The sequence below is a fragment of the Hoplias malabaricus genome, chromosome X2 (assembly GCF_029633855.1).
Source record: "Hoplias malabaricus isolate fHopMal1 chromosome X2, fHopMal1.hap1, whole genome shotgun sequence".
NCBI lineage: Eukaryota > Metazoa > Chordata > Actinopteri > Characiformes > Erythrinidae > Hoplias > Hoplias malabaricus.
Window position 1 is genome coordinate 35,864,466 of NC_089819.1, and position 14,542 is coordinate 35,879,007.

A 14,542-nucleotide genomic window follows, 5' to 3' on the forward strand; every position below is an offset into this window, starting at 1 on the left:
GAATCCTTAAAATTGAAATCCTAATAAAAAAGTAGCAGTTGTAAATCAACTACAAAATTGGGCAAAACAAACTAAACATGAATTAAGAAATCTTGGTGTAGTCCTAAACCCCAGCTTAACCTCTAAACCGCATTGTTTTATTTAAAATTAATTTATTGGTGTAGAAATCTCATACATAGTAACACCTACATATGTAAGACCTGGCAGAAGCTCCAGATCATGCTTTGAGATCATCTAGTACTGCCTTGTTGAATATTCCCAGAATGAAACACAAAAAGATGGATGAAGCAAATTATATATATATATATATATATATATATATATATATATATATATATATATATATATATATACATATGTGTGTGTGTGTGTGTGTGTGTGTTTTCTTAGTTTTGTAAATGTATACCATTCATTAATTTTACAATTTTATTTTATTATGTAATTTACACAATATTTTATATTAATTTCTTCTATATTTATGTTTATTCTTCTTATTATACCCCTTACTGTTTTATTGATAACTATTGTTATTAAATCAGCATTTATTTTCTTCTCAGCTATTAGATGGAAAGTACCACTTTTATTTTATGTCACTTAATTCTAGTCCAGTACTAGAATAGTCCAGACACCCTGCGGAGAAAACTCATTTTAGCGACTTGTACCTGCAATATTTTTCTTTTGGTCATTACCCAAAACTCATGACCATAGGTGAGGGTTGGGACGTAGATTGAATGGTAAATCGAGAGCTTTGCTTTTTGGCTCAGCTCTCTCTTCACCACAATGGACCAGTACAGAGTCCGCATTACCGCTGACGCTGCAACAATCCACCCTTTTCTGACTAAGTACCATGGACTCAGACTTGGAGGTGCTGATCCTCATCCCTAACACTTCACACTCAGCTGCAAACTGGTCCAGCAAGAGCTGGAGGTACTGGCTTGATGAAGCCAACAAGACCACATCATCTGCAAAAAGCATGGGATCCTGAGAACACAGAACTGGACACCTTCCACCACTTAGCTATGCCAAGAAAAGTTATGAACAGAACCGGTGACAACGGGCAGCCCTGACAGAGTCCAGCTCTGAGTGTCTGTGTGTGTGTGTCCCTGTGAAGGACTGGCGCCCACTCCAGGGTGTGATCCTGCCTTGTGCCCACTGATTCCAGGTAGGTACCATGACCCTGAACTGGATAAGTAGTTACAGACAGTGAATGAATTAATGAAAAATTATATGTAACAGCTGTTTTATTATTCATTCATATTCAATTCATAGTAATATTTTTATTAATGTAAACATTTTAAGAATTCAAATCAATAATTGAAAGCTCACAAGAAAATTTTTAAAACAGAAACAGCTTAATGACAAGATATGCAATGTTTTACAGGTTAAGCACAATATATTAATTATAGCTCAAATGTATTAGCATATACTGTAACTTAGTGTTTTCAAAAAGGAGGTTTGTACATTTTAACATTAGGTGAAAACTATGCTGTGGACATCTAAAAGATTTGCTATATTTCAGCAGGGTCTTGTAGAACTGAAGGTAGTCTGTTTCTCAGAGAAGACCCTCAGCAGGAAGCTTCCCTCATGGTTTGGTTCGTAAGTGGAGGGAATGATGATGTACTCTCCTGGTGGAATTTTGAAGCGTTCACACACTTCACGACTGTTAATGAAGGTGCTTTCAGCCACTGGGTTCAGATGCTGCAGATCATCATGGCCCAGATGGACATTTGGAGTACCCTTACGCTGCAAAAACACACACAATTAGCGCCATATGTAAAAATTAATACATTTTAAAACGTGGACTGTTCAGAAATATGAAATGTATTATGTTTTGCATCTTAAATTTTGTCCAATAAAATGTGCCATATGTAAATGTATTTTTTAGAGGATGTGTTCATTTATTTTCAAATTTTATTTGTTATTGTTTAAAATAAACGTAAATTTTATTTGTTATTTATTATTCATGAAATTGGAGCCAAATAATCTGAATACAGAAACTCAAACAGTCTCCATTTAAATATCTAAAACAGTGTCAGTCAATAAGGTATTGTTGATTGATGTAAAGTAATGGGTAACACATTTCAATGGGTAACTGATTTCAATGCAGCAAACCAGTGCTCAGCTCCCTGCCTTGGAAAAACACACCATTCTACACAAATAAGAGTCCTTGTGCAAGACACCGAACATCTGACTTGCAAGTTACTCTGGATAAGAGCATCTGCTAAAGTGTATAGTCATACAGGGAGGTTTAATATTGAGGACAAATATAAATAACACAAGTTAAGCTATGCACTCATATATCTTTCAGATCATTATCTGAATTAAAAGTGTGAGCAGCTCATAACACAAGAATTTTTTTAAGTGCAGTGACCACAGTTTTATCCTGTGTTTGAGATGGACTGAGCAAATCATGTGTTGTGTTCTGTCTTACTGTTTATGCTAGAGAAAAGACAGACAGATGCAGAGGAAGTACCTAAAACACAAAACTGGAAGGAAACGTCACCTTGCAAAAGAATTACAGTAAAAAGTTTTACAAAATCACAATTCCTTTTTTTAATGTGAAAAATATCTGATTATTAACAGCTCACGGAGGCCTTGTGTTTGTGATATTATTATTTTCTCCTCACTTTTAAAGACCCCAGTTTGACTCCATACAAATTGCTTTAAAAGACTCAGTATAATAAATTTGATTTTAAAAAATAATGTGTTTCCCACCCAGAAAATCCACACTGAGTATGAAAAGTATGTCACTCTATTGTGCTGCTTGTCATACACACCTTATCTGGAACCTGTAACAAAAACAAATTATAGATCAACATTAATACAGCAAGAGAAATCCAAACTTTGCCTCTTAAATTATTAACAATAAAATAATGTGCAATTATTTGCCATTGTACAACATATAAGGAAATATGTCTTCTGGATTTAACTCATCTGTGAACACAGAGACACACACTAGTGCACTAAGGGCCGCGATCACACACCCATCCCTGGGAACCAGCAACCTTCCAGTAGCAAGTCATCTTATTAAACAAGATGAGGAGTCATAAAAATTGTCACCCCAAAAACTGCACTGTGAAAATACAAACCGGATTCCAAACCCGTTGGGACACTAAACGAATTGTGAATAAAAACTGAATTCAATGATGTGGAGGTGCCAACATCTAATATTTTTTTCAGAATAGTACACAAATCACAGATCAAAAGTTTAAACTGAGAGAATGTATCATTTTAAGGGAAAAATATTGTTTCAAAATTTCATGGCATCAACAAATCCCAAAAAAGTTGGGACAAGGCCATTTGTTACCACTGTGTGGCATCCCCCCTTCTTCTTACAACACTCGGACGTCTGGGGACAGAGGAGACCAGTTTCTCAAGTTTAGAAATAGGAATGCTCTCCAATTCATGTCTAATACAGGTCTCTAACTGTTCAATCGTATTGGGCCTTCTTTGTCGCACCTTCCCAGATTAAACGTTTGATCTGTCATCTATGTTCTATTACGAATAAAATATTGACATTTGCCATCTCCACATCATTGCATTCAGTTTTTATTCACAATTTGTTTAGTGTCCCAATTTTTTTGGAATCCGGTTTGTAGCACCCTGGCAAAATTATGGTTACCTGTTATGTAAAAGCTAACTGAAAATCAGTATTGGTGTATTGGTATGAGGTAAATGGTGTTCTGTAGAGTTGCAGGCACTAAAATATTATTGGTCTGGCAAGAAACACCTGCTGATAAGAGAATAACATGATAAAATCAGACGACATTTAAGTGTGATCAAGAAATATTTACATACAATTGCAGGCACCCCTTCTTCTACAAATTATAGCTACTTTAAAGTACAGGCATTGTATATTTAAAACTTGTATAATCTCCATATAAGGCACTGACTAGACTAGATTAGTTATGGATCACAGTACTACTTAAACCAATTGCAGTCACAACTCAATATCCCAGAGAATTCTAGCAAGTACTTTGTATTGGGCATAAAGAGCTTAGGTTCGTTCAGAAGTTGTTTCAGACGGCCAAGACCATCTGTTTTCAATACAGGTGTGTTGCCCTGTGAAGTACTGGTGCCCCCTCCAGGGTGTATTCCCGCCTTGCGCCCTATGATTCCAGTTAGGCTGTGGACTCACCGCGACCCTGAATTGGATAAGCAGTTAGAGATAATGAATGAATGAATGAATGTTGCTGTTGTGAGAATACCTCACCTTGTAAATTGCAAAGCCAATAAAGTTGTAGTCACAACCCTGCTCTCGCTCTCTGCGTCTGCCCTTTTGCATTAGATCCACGAGAACAGAGCAGATTTGAGATCCATTGTGATCACTGTGATCAAACGTTATCACAAATTGAGGGTTTGAACTGAATGTAGCTGGATAAACAAAATATAATATTACAGCTGTTAATGCCATATATTGCATAAAATTTGCAGTGCACCAATACACATAACCATATCAATTTCTTTTTTTCTAAGCATTTAATTAGTATTAGTCTGTGAGGACTCCTTTAGTAGTATAAAAGTGTTTGCTGAGGACTATTCTGTTCACGTTTCAGTGAGAAGGAAAAGAAAAGGTAAATGGGTGCAAAACAGACACAGTAAGCATGGAGAAATATGAGTATTGATTCAATCTGGTGAAAAAGAGAATGAAGAAGAAATAGAACAAAGTGAAAGTGACCTCGCTCCTGGGCGCTCACACTTTAAAGTTAACAGAATGTTATTTTCAACAGACTCTGAAACTGGTAGTTCTGAACAGGGCTGTGTAGGCAGGGTAAGAAAAGCGCAATATCATTCAACCCTAATGGTATTTTGATGAAAGCATGTCACAGCCATTGCATTAAGACCCCAGATAACTGTTAACTTGTGGATGGGATTTAGTTTAAGAGCATTTTTATAAAACTATCTTAAGATTAACATGTGCATTTTACTTACATGAGCTACTAAAAATCTTAACCAAGGTCCTAAGTTGCTCATGAACAAAATATCACATTTCCTAATCATATATAACACATTACTTTAAATAAAATTAGCATTTTTTACCCAGTAAATTAAACTTTTTTTGAAACCTGTTATCATTATATTCAACCAAATAGGTTTTATTGTTTTTTTTAAAACCAGTGAAACATTATTTTATATAAACAGGAAGCATACAACCTGGTTGGACATTATAAAAAAGTCTTACTTTTCAGCAACATGTTCACCAAATGTAACAAAGCACTTTCCACTCTGTTAAAATGGTGTGTCAGAAAGGTGTAGCAGGAAATAGGAGCTACAATATAGTGTTTCTAACAAATTGGCGAGTAATTTTGTTTCTGAGTGACATACACCTGGGTAATTACTGCAGCCACCAGCTGTAGAGCCCACCTTCCAGCTGCCATCAAACTTGTAAAGGTTCCATTGTCCCACATCCTCACTGCTGGAAGCATCTGGAGTAAGGTTACAGATCTCTAGCACAGAGTATCGCTGTACAAAATCTGAAAATGCCATCCTGCAACAGAAAAATTTTAATCTGGCCAATATCAGACAGAACCTGACTGCTCTAAGGTTCTCAAAGCAAAATGCCATGAATTCCAGACAAACAATGTTCCAAAGTTGATTCTAAAGCTCTCCCCAAAGGCTATAGGCTATTACTGCCAATAGCCTAATTATACCATATGGGGATTCCTTAAGAAATATTGTAGTTGTTCACAAAAATTGGGCTAAAAATGGGCATTTTAACTGACTGAAATGACTCTCACCAGAATTCTCCATCATCTGCTGAATGATCCAGTTTGGCTTTCTCCTCTGGCAAGATTTGATCCCACTCTTTGGAGCTAAGAAAAACAGTGAGTGAATGCTCATCATTTTGAACTACTAGGAAACTATTATTATAATCTCTTTATCTTACAGTTAGAATGTTCTTGGTTTTATTAAACACTATTTATCCTATCAAATATCAGTAAATGTCAAAGTCCATGTTTATCTGTAGATGACTAGTGTGTTGGTACATGGTCAGAAAAACTGTCACTATGGTGTTTCCATAAGTGGTACATATTCTGTGCCTTTAATCAGGGAACAAAATTGTATCATATTTTACTATAACTGTAGACTTCTAATTTGTGTTGACACCCCATTTTATCTCCAGGACTTATATTATGTATGTTTATTTTACACTGTTCTATCATTTCAACTGGACTTTAAAACCACTGTTGTACCTTTAAAAGTGTATTTGGACTGTCTTTACCGAGTGTCCAGTTCTCTGGACTGTTGGAGCTTTGGGATGGATTAGAGTGTGTTTGTGATCCAAAGCTTGTTATTCAACATCAGTATATGATCTTAATAACTTTTGTAGTTGCATGGCATCAAATCCTCACAGAAATTTGGAAGATCTATCAGTTAATGACCTTCCATTTTAGAAGAAATGTTATATGAACAGAAGTCCACTTATTTTACATGTGGTATACTGTAAGTGGTATCTGATAAGTGGTTACAAAAGGCATAGAAAATCAACCATTCTATGTTTGTTATGGTCTGCTTGAGCTCCTAAAATATAAATTAACATTAGCATCAGCCCCTAGCACAAAATGCAAAAAAAAAAAAACTCTACTGTAACTCATAACATGAGTTATAATATTGCATAATATTGCACACTGGGTCTGATTAATAATGGGCTCACAACATAGGTTCCAACTGGTTTCTTCAAAGGGTGTTTATATTTATTGATTTTAGTCATGTTTTATTACTTCATAATATTGTTAGGTCAACAGCTTTGATATATTAGCATTTTCAATAATAGTTGACTAATATGACTTTTGTAATGTTGGCATAACACGAGAATGCTTATGGGTTTAATTCCTGCCTAACTCGAAAGTTTGTTTTTGGTTGAAAAGCCACCTTCCTTCAAAGATGCAATGAAGAGCAAAGTAGTTAACTAGGAATTGAGACACAGCCCATAGTATAGTTTTTTAGATGCCTCACTCATCACTCCATGTGCCGTTCCATTCAATGTGACCCCAGGGGTTCCTCAGACGCACCAACTCCACTTTGCTCTCACCCATATGAACCTGCAGCACACAACCAGCAGTGCGCCATTTAAAGCTAATATTTTACATGCTGCAAATCATCTACAAGATTTTACCATTGGCTTAAATTATTATTAAATTCATACCCCATCATCATAGGGATCTTAGGCACAATATAAGGGGCACAATGGCACAAAAGGTAGTTTCGCTATCACACAGCTCCAGGGACCTGGAGGTTGTTGATTCAAGTCCCGCTCTGGGTGAATGTCTTTTAGAAGTTTGGTGTGTTTTTCCTGTGTCCACTGGGTTTCCTCCGGGTGCTCCGGTTTCCTCCCACAGCGCAAAAACACACGTTGGTAGGTGGATTGGCGACTCAAAAGTGTATGTGTGCGTGTGTGTCTGGCGCCCGCTCCATGGTGTGTTCTTGTCTTGAGCCCTATGGTTCCGGGTAGGTTCCGGACACACCGCGACCCTGAACTGGATAAGCGGGTACAAACCATGAATGAATGAATGTTCTACAAGATGGAGCCTGTGTAAGTACGCATACCATGATGAATACACTTTATTCAAAATGTCAATTTGTTGACACTCCTTATAATTTGTGAGTTATATTATTTACATTATTTTAAGGTGCACCCACTGTGGACAATGACGGTCAGTCATCCAGACACAGCTTGTGTTATCTTCTTAGAAAGGTATGAAATGAAATAAAACACTCTAGAGCAGATGCATGTGAGTCCAAGCTTGCCCAATGTGAAACATTGTCTAAATGTATATAAAGCCCTTGGTTTCTCTTAGGATGTGGTTCTCAAACACTAGTACACAAAGCATCTTGAGGTGGTACTCCAGATGAAAATTTACTACCAAGAAACATTTTACAATGCTAGCTTGTGAACTGAAAAACTTGCTAGAGATGGGAAAACCAAGTACTTTGACAAAATGGATGCTGAGACAGATCTGCGTTTAAAGCTCACTGATCAAGTCCCTTCTATGCATGGTTAGGCTCATTCCTTTCACTAATATAGTAAGCAGTACATATGTCAACTGTGCAAAGATATTGTGTGTGGGGGAGGTGTATGTTTCTGTAATGTGATTAAAGGTGGAACTTTTTTGCTTTGTAATGGCCATGTTGTACATGGTCTACAAGTTTGAGAACCACTGTTTTGGGGTGATGGATCTCTATGCAATGCTTTTGGATGAATTAGGGTGCTAGCACTAAGAAGTAATACTCCTGTGGCTTAACGCAATCAAATCATCACAGAAAATGTTCCAACATCTAGTCTAAGACTAGTAGAGTAGAGACAGTTACAAGAATAAAAAGAGAGACGATAAAAAATTTCAGAATGAAGGTTGGAAAGATGATGTGCATTTGGCCATTGTGTATAATATAAATGTATACAAATATATGGCAATTAGAATACCAAACATTCATTCATTCATTATCTGTAACCGCTTATCCAGTTCAGGGTCGCGGTGGGTCCAGAGCCTACCTGGAATCATTGGGCACAAGGCGGGAATACACCCTGGAGGGGGCGCCAGTCCTTCACAGGGCAACACAGACACACACACACACACATTCACTCACACCTAGGAACACTTTTGAGTCACTAATCTACCTACCAACGTGTGTTTTTGGACTGTGGGAGGAAACCGGAGAACCTGAAGGAAACCAACGCGGACACGGGGAGAACACACCAACTCCTCACAATCACCCGGAGGAAACACACGCAGACACAGGGAGAACACACCACACTCCTCACAGACAGTCACCCGGAGCGGGAATCGAACCCAGAACCTGTGTGACTACAACACTACCTGCTGCGCCTCCATGCCGCCAAAATACCAAACAAATAAGAATAATTATGTGATCTGACCTCTTCTGCCCCAGTGATGGAGTAAGCATGTGTTGTCACAAGATCCTCTTGAGTCTTGCCTTCCTTTTCATTTGCAGACCTGGGCTGCTCAAAAACAAACCACACTGTTGTGAATTATGAGATATCTTTACAAGCATAGCCCTTTACTCTAAGTTTACAGTTACATATTCAATTGCAGAACATATTATCATTCATCATTGGTCAGGTTATGGTCACAGGACTTCTGCTGTCGAGCAATAATTAGCGTAGTGCATCATCTGTGGTATGTCTCTAAGATCATGTTATGCCTGTGAGGCTATGACTAGTGTTTCAGTGTCAATCTTGTTACTAGAAGTTTTACATAAGTCATATTTACTGCAAGGTTGTGAGTGGTCTACAAGGCAAAAATATCCCGACTTTACCTTCTCTGTGGTCAAAAACTGAATATTGTTGAAGAACTAAAGCAGAACTGCACAGCTCTGGTCCTGGAGAGCCAGAGTCCACAATAGTTCAGTGATTTTCACTCAGGAAACTACACTAATGACCAACAATTAACATTTAGCAGTGGGTGATGGATCATTCTCAGCACTGCAGTGACACTGATGTGGTGGTGTGTTAGTGAGTGTTGAATGGATAGAACATATGGAGCAATATTAGGGTCAAAAGGGACAGGTGAGTGGACACAGTGTTTATAAATTAAAGCGGCATCTTTGAAGTTATATTCGAGTCAAAAGTTTTGTTCATTTGACAAAAAAAATCTGAAACTGAAAGTTCAAATCTTGCGATTGAATACAACAATGTATTCAAAATTAAAATAAGTGCAGGATTTTTTTTCAGTTTTGTCACGACTGGACAGAAGGCAGACACTTGCGGTAAACAGTCAAAAGAATTTATTAATCACAATACAAAAGGGGAAGACAAAAACAAGCAAGGGTCGGATACCGGGAACAAACAGTACCTTAGAGATGAGCCAAAAGAGTAGTCAAAAAACAGGCAGAGTCCACGAACCGGAGAGTAATAACAGGGAGCAAGACAAAGAGGTAGGTAACAGGAATTCAGAATCGACAGGTTTCTAGATAACGCTTTGTATGCTGAAATGAATCACGGCAATACTCGGCATGGACTGGTAAGTGAGTGAGGCTTATATAATGATATAAACAGGTGTGCATGATTAGAATTCCGGTGAGTGAGAACGGTGTAGAGTCATGTGATCATTCTGGGATCATTCTACATTCTGGGACCTGGATTTCTGAGAAACGTGCGTGACAAGTTTAAATTTTTTTTTTTGATTCATTCATTATCTGTAACCGCTTATCCAATTCAGGGTCGTCCAGAGCCTACCTGGAATCATTGGGCGCAAGGCGGGAATACACCCTGGAGTGGGCGTCAGTACTTCACAGAGCAACACACACACACACACACACACTTACGCACTGGAGATGTGTGACTGCGACACTACCTGCTGCGCCACCCTATTTTGATTCAATTATTAGATTTTTTTTTTAATAAATTGTTTATTTTCATCATTCACTTTGATATATATTTTGATATTTGAAGTCTTATATCTTTCAATTGCAGAATTTATGTTTTCAGATCTTATTTTTTTTTTTGTTTCATATCTTTTTTTTTTCAGTCAGGTCTTATTTTCACTTTCAGATCCTTTTTTTCAGTTTCAGTTCCTTCTTTTCAGTTTCACCCTTTTCTCGTGTGGGAGGCGGGACATCAGCGGAGAGGGGCGTGGTCTAATGACGGACAGCATAGCAATGAAGGCAGATGACCTTCCTCACTGTAGATTGTGAAAATTATCCTCACGTTATATGCAATATTCAGTGTTAAACATTGAATTTAGTGACCGAGTCCTTTATAGTGAGCTGTTTTAGACATTCGGCACCAATCGCAGTAAATTACCTATAACTCTGTCAGATTGTGTAGTTCCACAGCCACAATTTAGTTTCCCAGAACTTTGCTGGCGATGGCGTCCGGTCCATCAAGACAAAGCTGCCAGCACAGCAACAGAACCAGTTTAAATTAAAGCAGGTGGAACTGAACATCAGACTAAGAACCTGGGGAATAAGGAGTTTATTCAGATTTATTACCGGCTCGCTGCAGCTTTGTCCTGATGGAGCAGACAATATCGCTAGCAAAGTGCTGGGAAACTAAAGTGTGGCTGTGGAACTACGCCCTCTGACAGAGTTATAGCTATTTTACTGCGATTGGTGCCGAATGTTGTCTAAAGGACTGTATAAATAGTTGCTGTCTCTAAAAGTACATTATCAATGAAGTGATGGAAAAGAGGATGTTTCTAATTAAGTGGCCAGTGAATGGAGAACTTTACTTACAGATATAGAACTACTCAGCAGAGAACCTTGCTTAAGTGCTTTTTGCATGATGCTAAATAGGTTCGGAGGAGCTGTGCTCAGCTTGTAGCGTTCAGCAATGCCTCCAGTGAAGTCCACAAAGCCTTCAGTGGCCAAGCCTCCAGAAAGTGCTTCATAACTGCCGTTCACCCTGAAAAGAACCTCCATTCATTAAATAGAATATCTATATCAAACTTTATTACATTCGCCAACATGCATATATACATTTACTTTGCATAGGCCTTTTCCAGCAAAGCACTCCAAAACTCATTCTTTTCCACTGAATGGACAAACAGCAGATTCCCATTTCTGGTGGGCAGCAAGTCATCAATGACCACGTCCACCCATTGTCCATATTGCCACAACTATGGAGAAAGAAAATAGTCATGCAATATATACATACATTATGACCACCTTCATGTTTATGCACTCACTCTCCATTCTCTCCGTTCGACTGTCCACCGGACCACTATTGCCATAAATTGTTAGCCTCCTACCACCATGTCCTTCAATGGTCCAAAAGGACCACCACAGAGCAGGTAGGATTTGGGTGATGGTTTTTTCTCAGAGCTGCAGTGGCACTAACATGGTGGTGGTATATTAGTGTGTGGAACAGATCAGACACAACAGGGAATTTTAAACCCCTCATTTTCACTGCTGGACTGAAAATAATCCACCAACCAACATATCCAACTAACAGGGTCCTGTCTACTGATTAAGAACTAGAGGATCACCAGCACAAACAGTGTAGCAGCAGATGAGCTATTATCTACATGGTGGACCAACACGGTAGGTGTGTCTAACAGAGTGGACACAGTGTTTGAAAATTCTGAATGGAGCAAATTTTGTGTCAAAAGTTTTACAAAAGCAAAAATAAATCTGCAAGCAAAATTCTTAGGATGAAGAGCAGAAAGTATATATTGTGAATGTAAAACAGAAAAAAAATATATATCAAAAGTGTATTTTTAAAATATACTTGGTTAACTTTTTACTCTTTATTTTAAAAATATACTTTTGATATATTTACACTGTTTTGCATTGACAATATATACTTCCTGCTCTTCTTTCTAAGAATTTTTCTTGCAGATTTATTTTTGCTTTTGTAAAAGAAAAAAAAAGAAAAAATGAAAACACAAAATGCACTCCATGTGTCTGATCTACTATTACAAGCACAACACACACTTAAACACCACCATAACATCAGTGTCACTGCAGTACTCAGAATGATCTGCCACCCAAATCATACCGGTTTGTGGTGGTCCTGACCAATGAAGAACAGGGTGAAATTACACAGAGCAACAAATGGACTAAAGTCTGTAATTCTTAAACTACAATGTGCTCCTGTATGGTCAGTGGAAGTAAGAGAATGGACAGTGAGTGCAGAAAAAAGGAGGTAGTGAAAATGCTCAGCTAGTTTAGGGACCCTCCCTGATGTACACAAGGAAAATATATTTGATTATTAATTTTAAACCATAAGTGTGTGCTAGCCACAAAGCAAACCAGAACTACCCGAAAATGAAAGATGCCAGCATAGTTGTCCATAAAGTTCTGCTCAGGATGAATCACACGTGCCAATATGTCTTTGTCCAAAGTCAGGGAAGCTATAGCTGCCATCAGCCAACAGTCTCCTGTGAAAGACCAAGGATATGACTGTGACATATTATCACATAATGTGTTAGCATAAAAAGATAAACTGCTAGTAAACTCACCCAGCTCTCCTTGGCAAATATCAGTTCTTGTTGCTCCATCAATAATGAACTGAGGGTTTGAACATAGCTCCTTAAAATTAAAAAATACAAACTCAGAGACATAATACACAAGGATATGTTAGGTAATTGGATGAAACATGACTAGTAAATCTCATGCTGGGAATAACAAAGCAGTTTGACTCTTCATCATGTAAATTGCACTTTAAAGAAAACATAAAAATAATAAGCAATCACTAATTAATAGTTTGCTACGTTTGGTGCATGAGTTCTTGTGTGAATCTATTAAAACAAATGTTAAGACACAAAAGACTCCTCATCTGCACATATTATCAAACATCTGTAAGTTCACATTTAAAATATTTCTTTGAAATGGGGTGCCGTTTGACAATGGCATATGTTATAATCTCACTGTAGATTAGCCTGTATTTACTCAAATTCCAAGCATCATGATATTGTTATGGGAAGGAATGTGTTTCCATAAAGTTAGAGGAAAAGAAATGGGTGGGGAGATGTTATATTAGTCCCTTTTCAAATTCAGGAATGACAATTATTCCTTAAACAAACCTTATACAAATAATAAGAATTTACTTAGATGTATAGTTTGCTACTTTTGTTGTTTTAAAAAAAATAGTGATTATTCTTTCAACTAAAACTTACTTTGGGCCTTTTCCATTCCACCCTACTGGCTTTGGCAGAATTTGGTCCAAGTTCCTTGTAGCCCAGAGACTTGGGTCCTGCTGGGAAGTCAGGGTCACAGAAGAGATGTCCTTGCGTCAAGCACTCTTTTCTTAAGGCATAAAAATCCTGATATAAATTCGTCACAGTGGTCTGGAGATTATTCCCCTCCATAGCTGAACATGAGACTCCACCCATTATCTGATTTCAGCTGTATTCAGCTTTAATTGTGGAAAGTTTAGCTGGACCCAAACACACAGATCCTGTAAAACCTTCATTAACTGCTGTGAAATTTTTTAACTTTGTTCAGATCCAACTGACTCCAGCTTAGCATTTCTGTGTTGGTGATATTCAAATGAGTGTAAGTGGCTTATTTTGCATAGACTCATATCAATGCAGGCCTTGGGGCAATAACACATGCTGTATGCCCATTATATTGTCCTTCCTGGTTTCCTTAAGGTACAGTTTTGTGCAAAAGTCTGGATGCCTCTGATCAAATGCCTTGATTTTCTGAGTTTCTCTCTCAAAAAATGTGCTTATTATTTAATTATTTTTATTGTTATTTCTATAGATCTATATATAACACATGGGGGAAAATATTAAATATAACCTAAGCAAAGCAAGGGTGGCACCATGGCACAACAAGTAAAGTCACTGCCACACAGGTCCATGGTCCTAGGGTTTGACTTGATTTGATAGAAACTGGTAGCTGTTCTAAACATTCCCTCCTCCGCCTCCAAATGATGAAATGAGCAAAGATTCTAGTGTTAAATGTTATCACTTTCATCTAATTTTTCTACTTATTTAACATTTTTACACAAGTTCATTTCTGTGAAGAACTGAAATGGACAATATAATTTTAAGCAATTTTTCAGGCCATAATTCATAAAAGTTTTCTGTGTCAGCACCAGAAAAATAAAAGATAAAATATTTTACATAAAAAGTTA

General features: G+C 37.5%; 1 protein-coding gene across 3 annotated transcripts; it reads right to left on the reverse strand.

Annotated features, from left to right (window-relative positions):
* Nucleotides 1-1,326: 1,326 nt before the first annotated feature.
* On the reverse strand, nucleotides 1,327-13,871 carry LOC136676302 (calpain-2 catalytic subunit-like). Of its 3 annotated transcripts, none has more exons than XM_066653191.1 (12): nucleotides 13,578-13,871; nucleotides 12,921-12,990; nucleotides 12,721-12,839; nucleotides 11,443-11,576; nucleotides 11,194-11,362; nucleotides 8,876-8,959; nucleotides 6,958-7,043; nucleotides 5,739-5,813; nucleotides 5,328-5,488; nucleotides 4,214-4,374; nucleotides 2,778-2,789; nucleotides 1,327-1,743 (listed from the first exon to the last, which is right to left on the reverse strand). In XM_066653191.1, exons 1-12 carry the CDS (start codon nucleotides 13,791-13,793, stop codon nucleotides 1,516-1,518), a joined length of 1,515 nt encoding a protein of 504 aa, XP_066509288.1. In that variant the 5' UTR covers nucleotides 13,794-13,871; the 3' UTR covers nucleotides 1,327-1,515. The 3 variants fall into 3 exon arrangements, with proteins under 3 accessions (XP_066509288.1, XP_066509290.1, XP_066509289.1); XM_066653193.1 differs by having other exon boundaries at nucleotides 1,608-1,743; nucleotides 2,716-2,789; nucleotides 5,328-5,416; XM_066653192.1 differs by having other exon boundaries at nucleotides 1,608-1,743; nucleotides 2,716-2,789.
* Between the last annotated feature and the right edge of the window lie 671 nt (nucleotides 13,872-14,542).

What these genes read in the sequence shown, in the direction of transcription:
- LOC136676302 (XM_066653191.1), bottom strand. Translation starts at nt 13,793, where the DNA reads ATGGGTGGAGTCTCATGTTCAGCTATGGAGGGGAATAATCTCCAGACC. An exon ending in CTGGAAAAGGCCTATGCAAA is followed by an intron (nt 11,363 to 11,442) that starts GTAAATGTATAT and finishes GGTTCTTTTCAG; the next exon opens with GGTGAACGGCAGTTATGAAG. An exon ending in CCATCACTGGGGCAGAAGAG is followed by an intron (nt 7,044 to 8,875) that starts GTCAGATCACAT and finishes TGTGTGCTGCAG; the next exon opens with GTTCATATGGGTGAGAGCAA.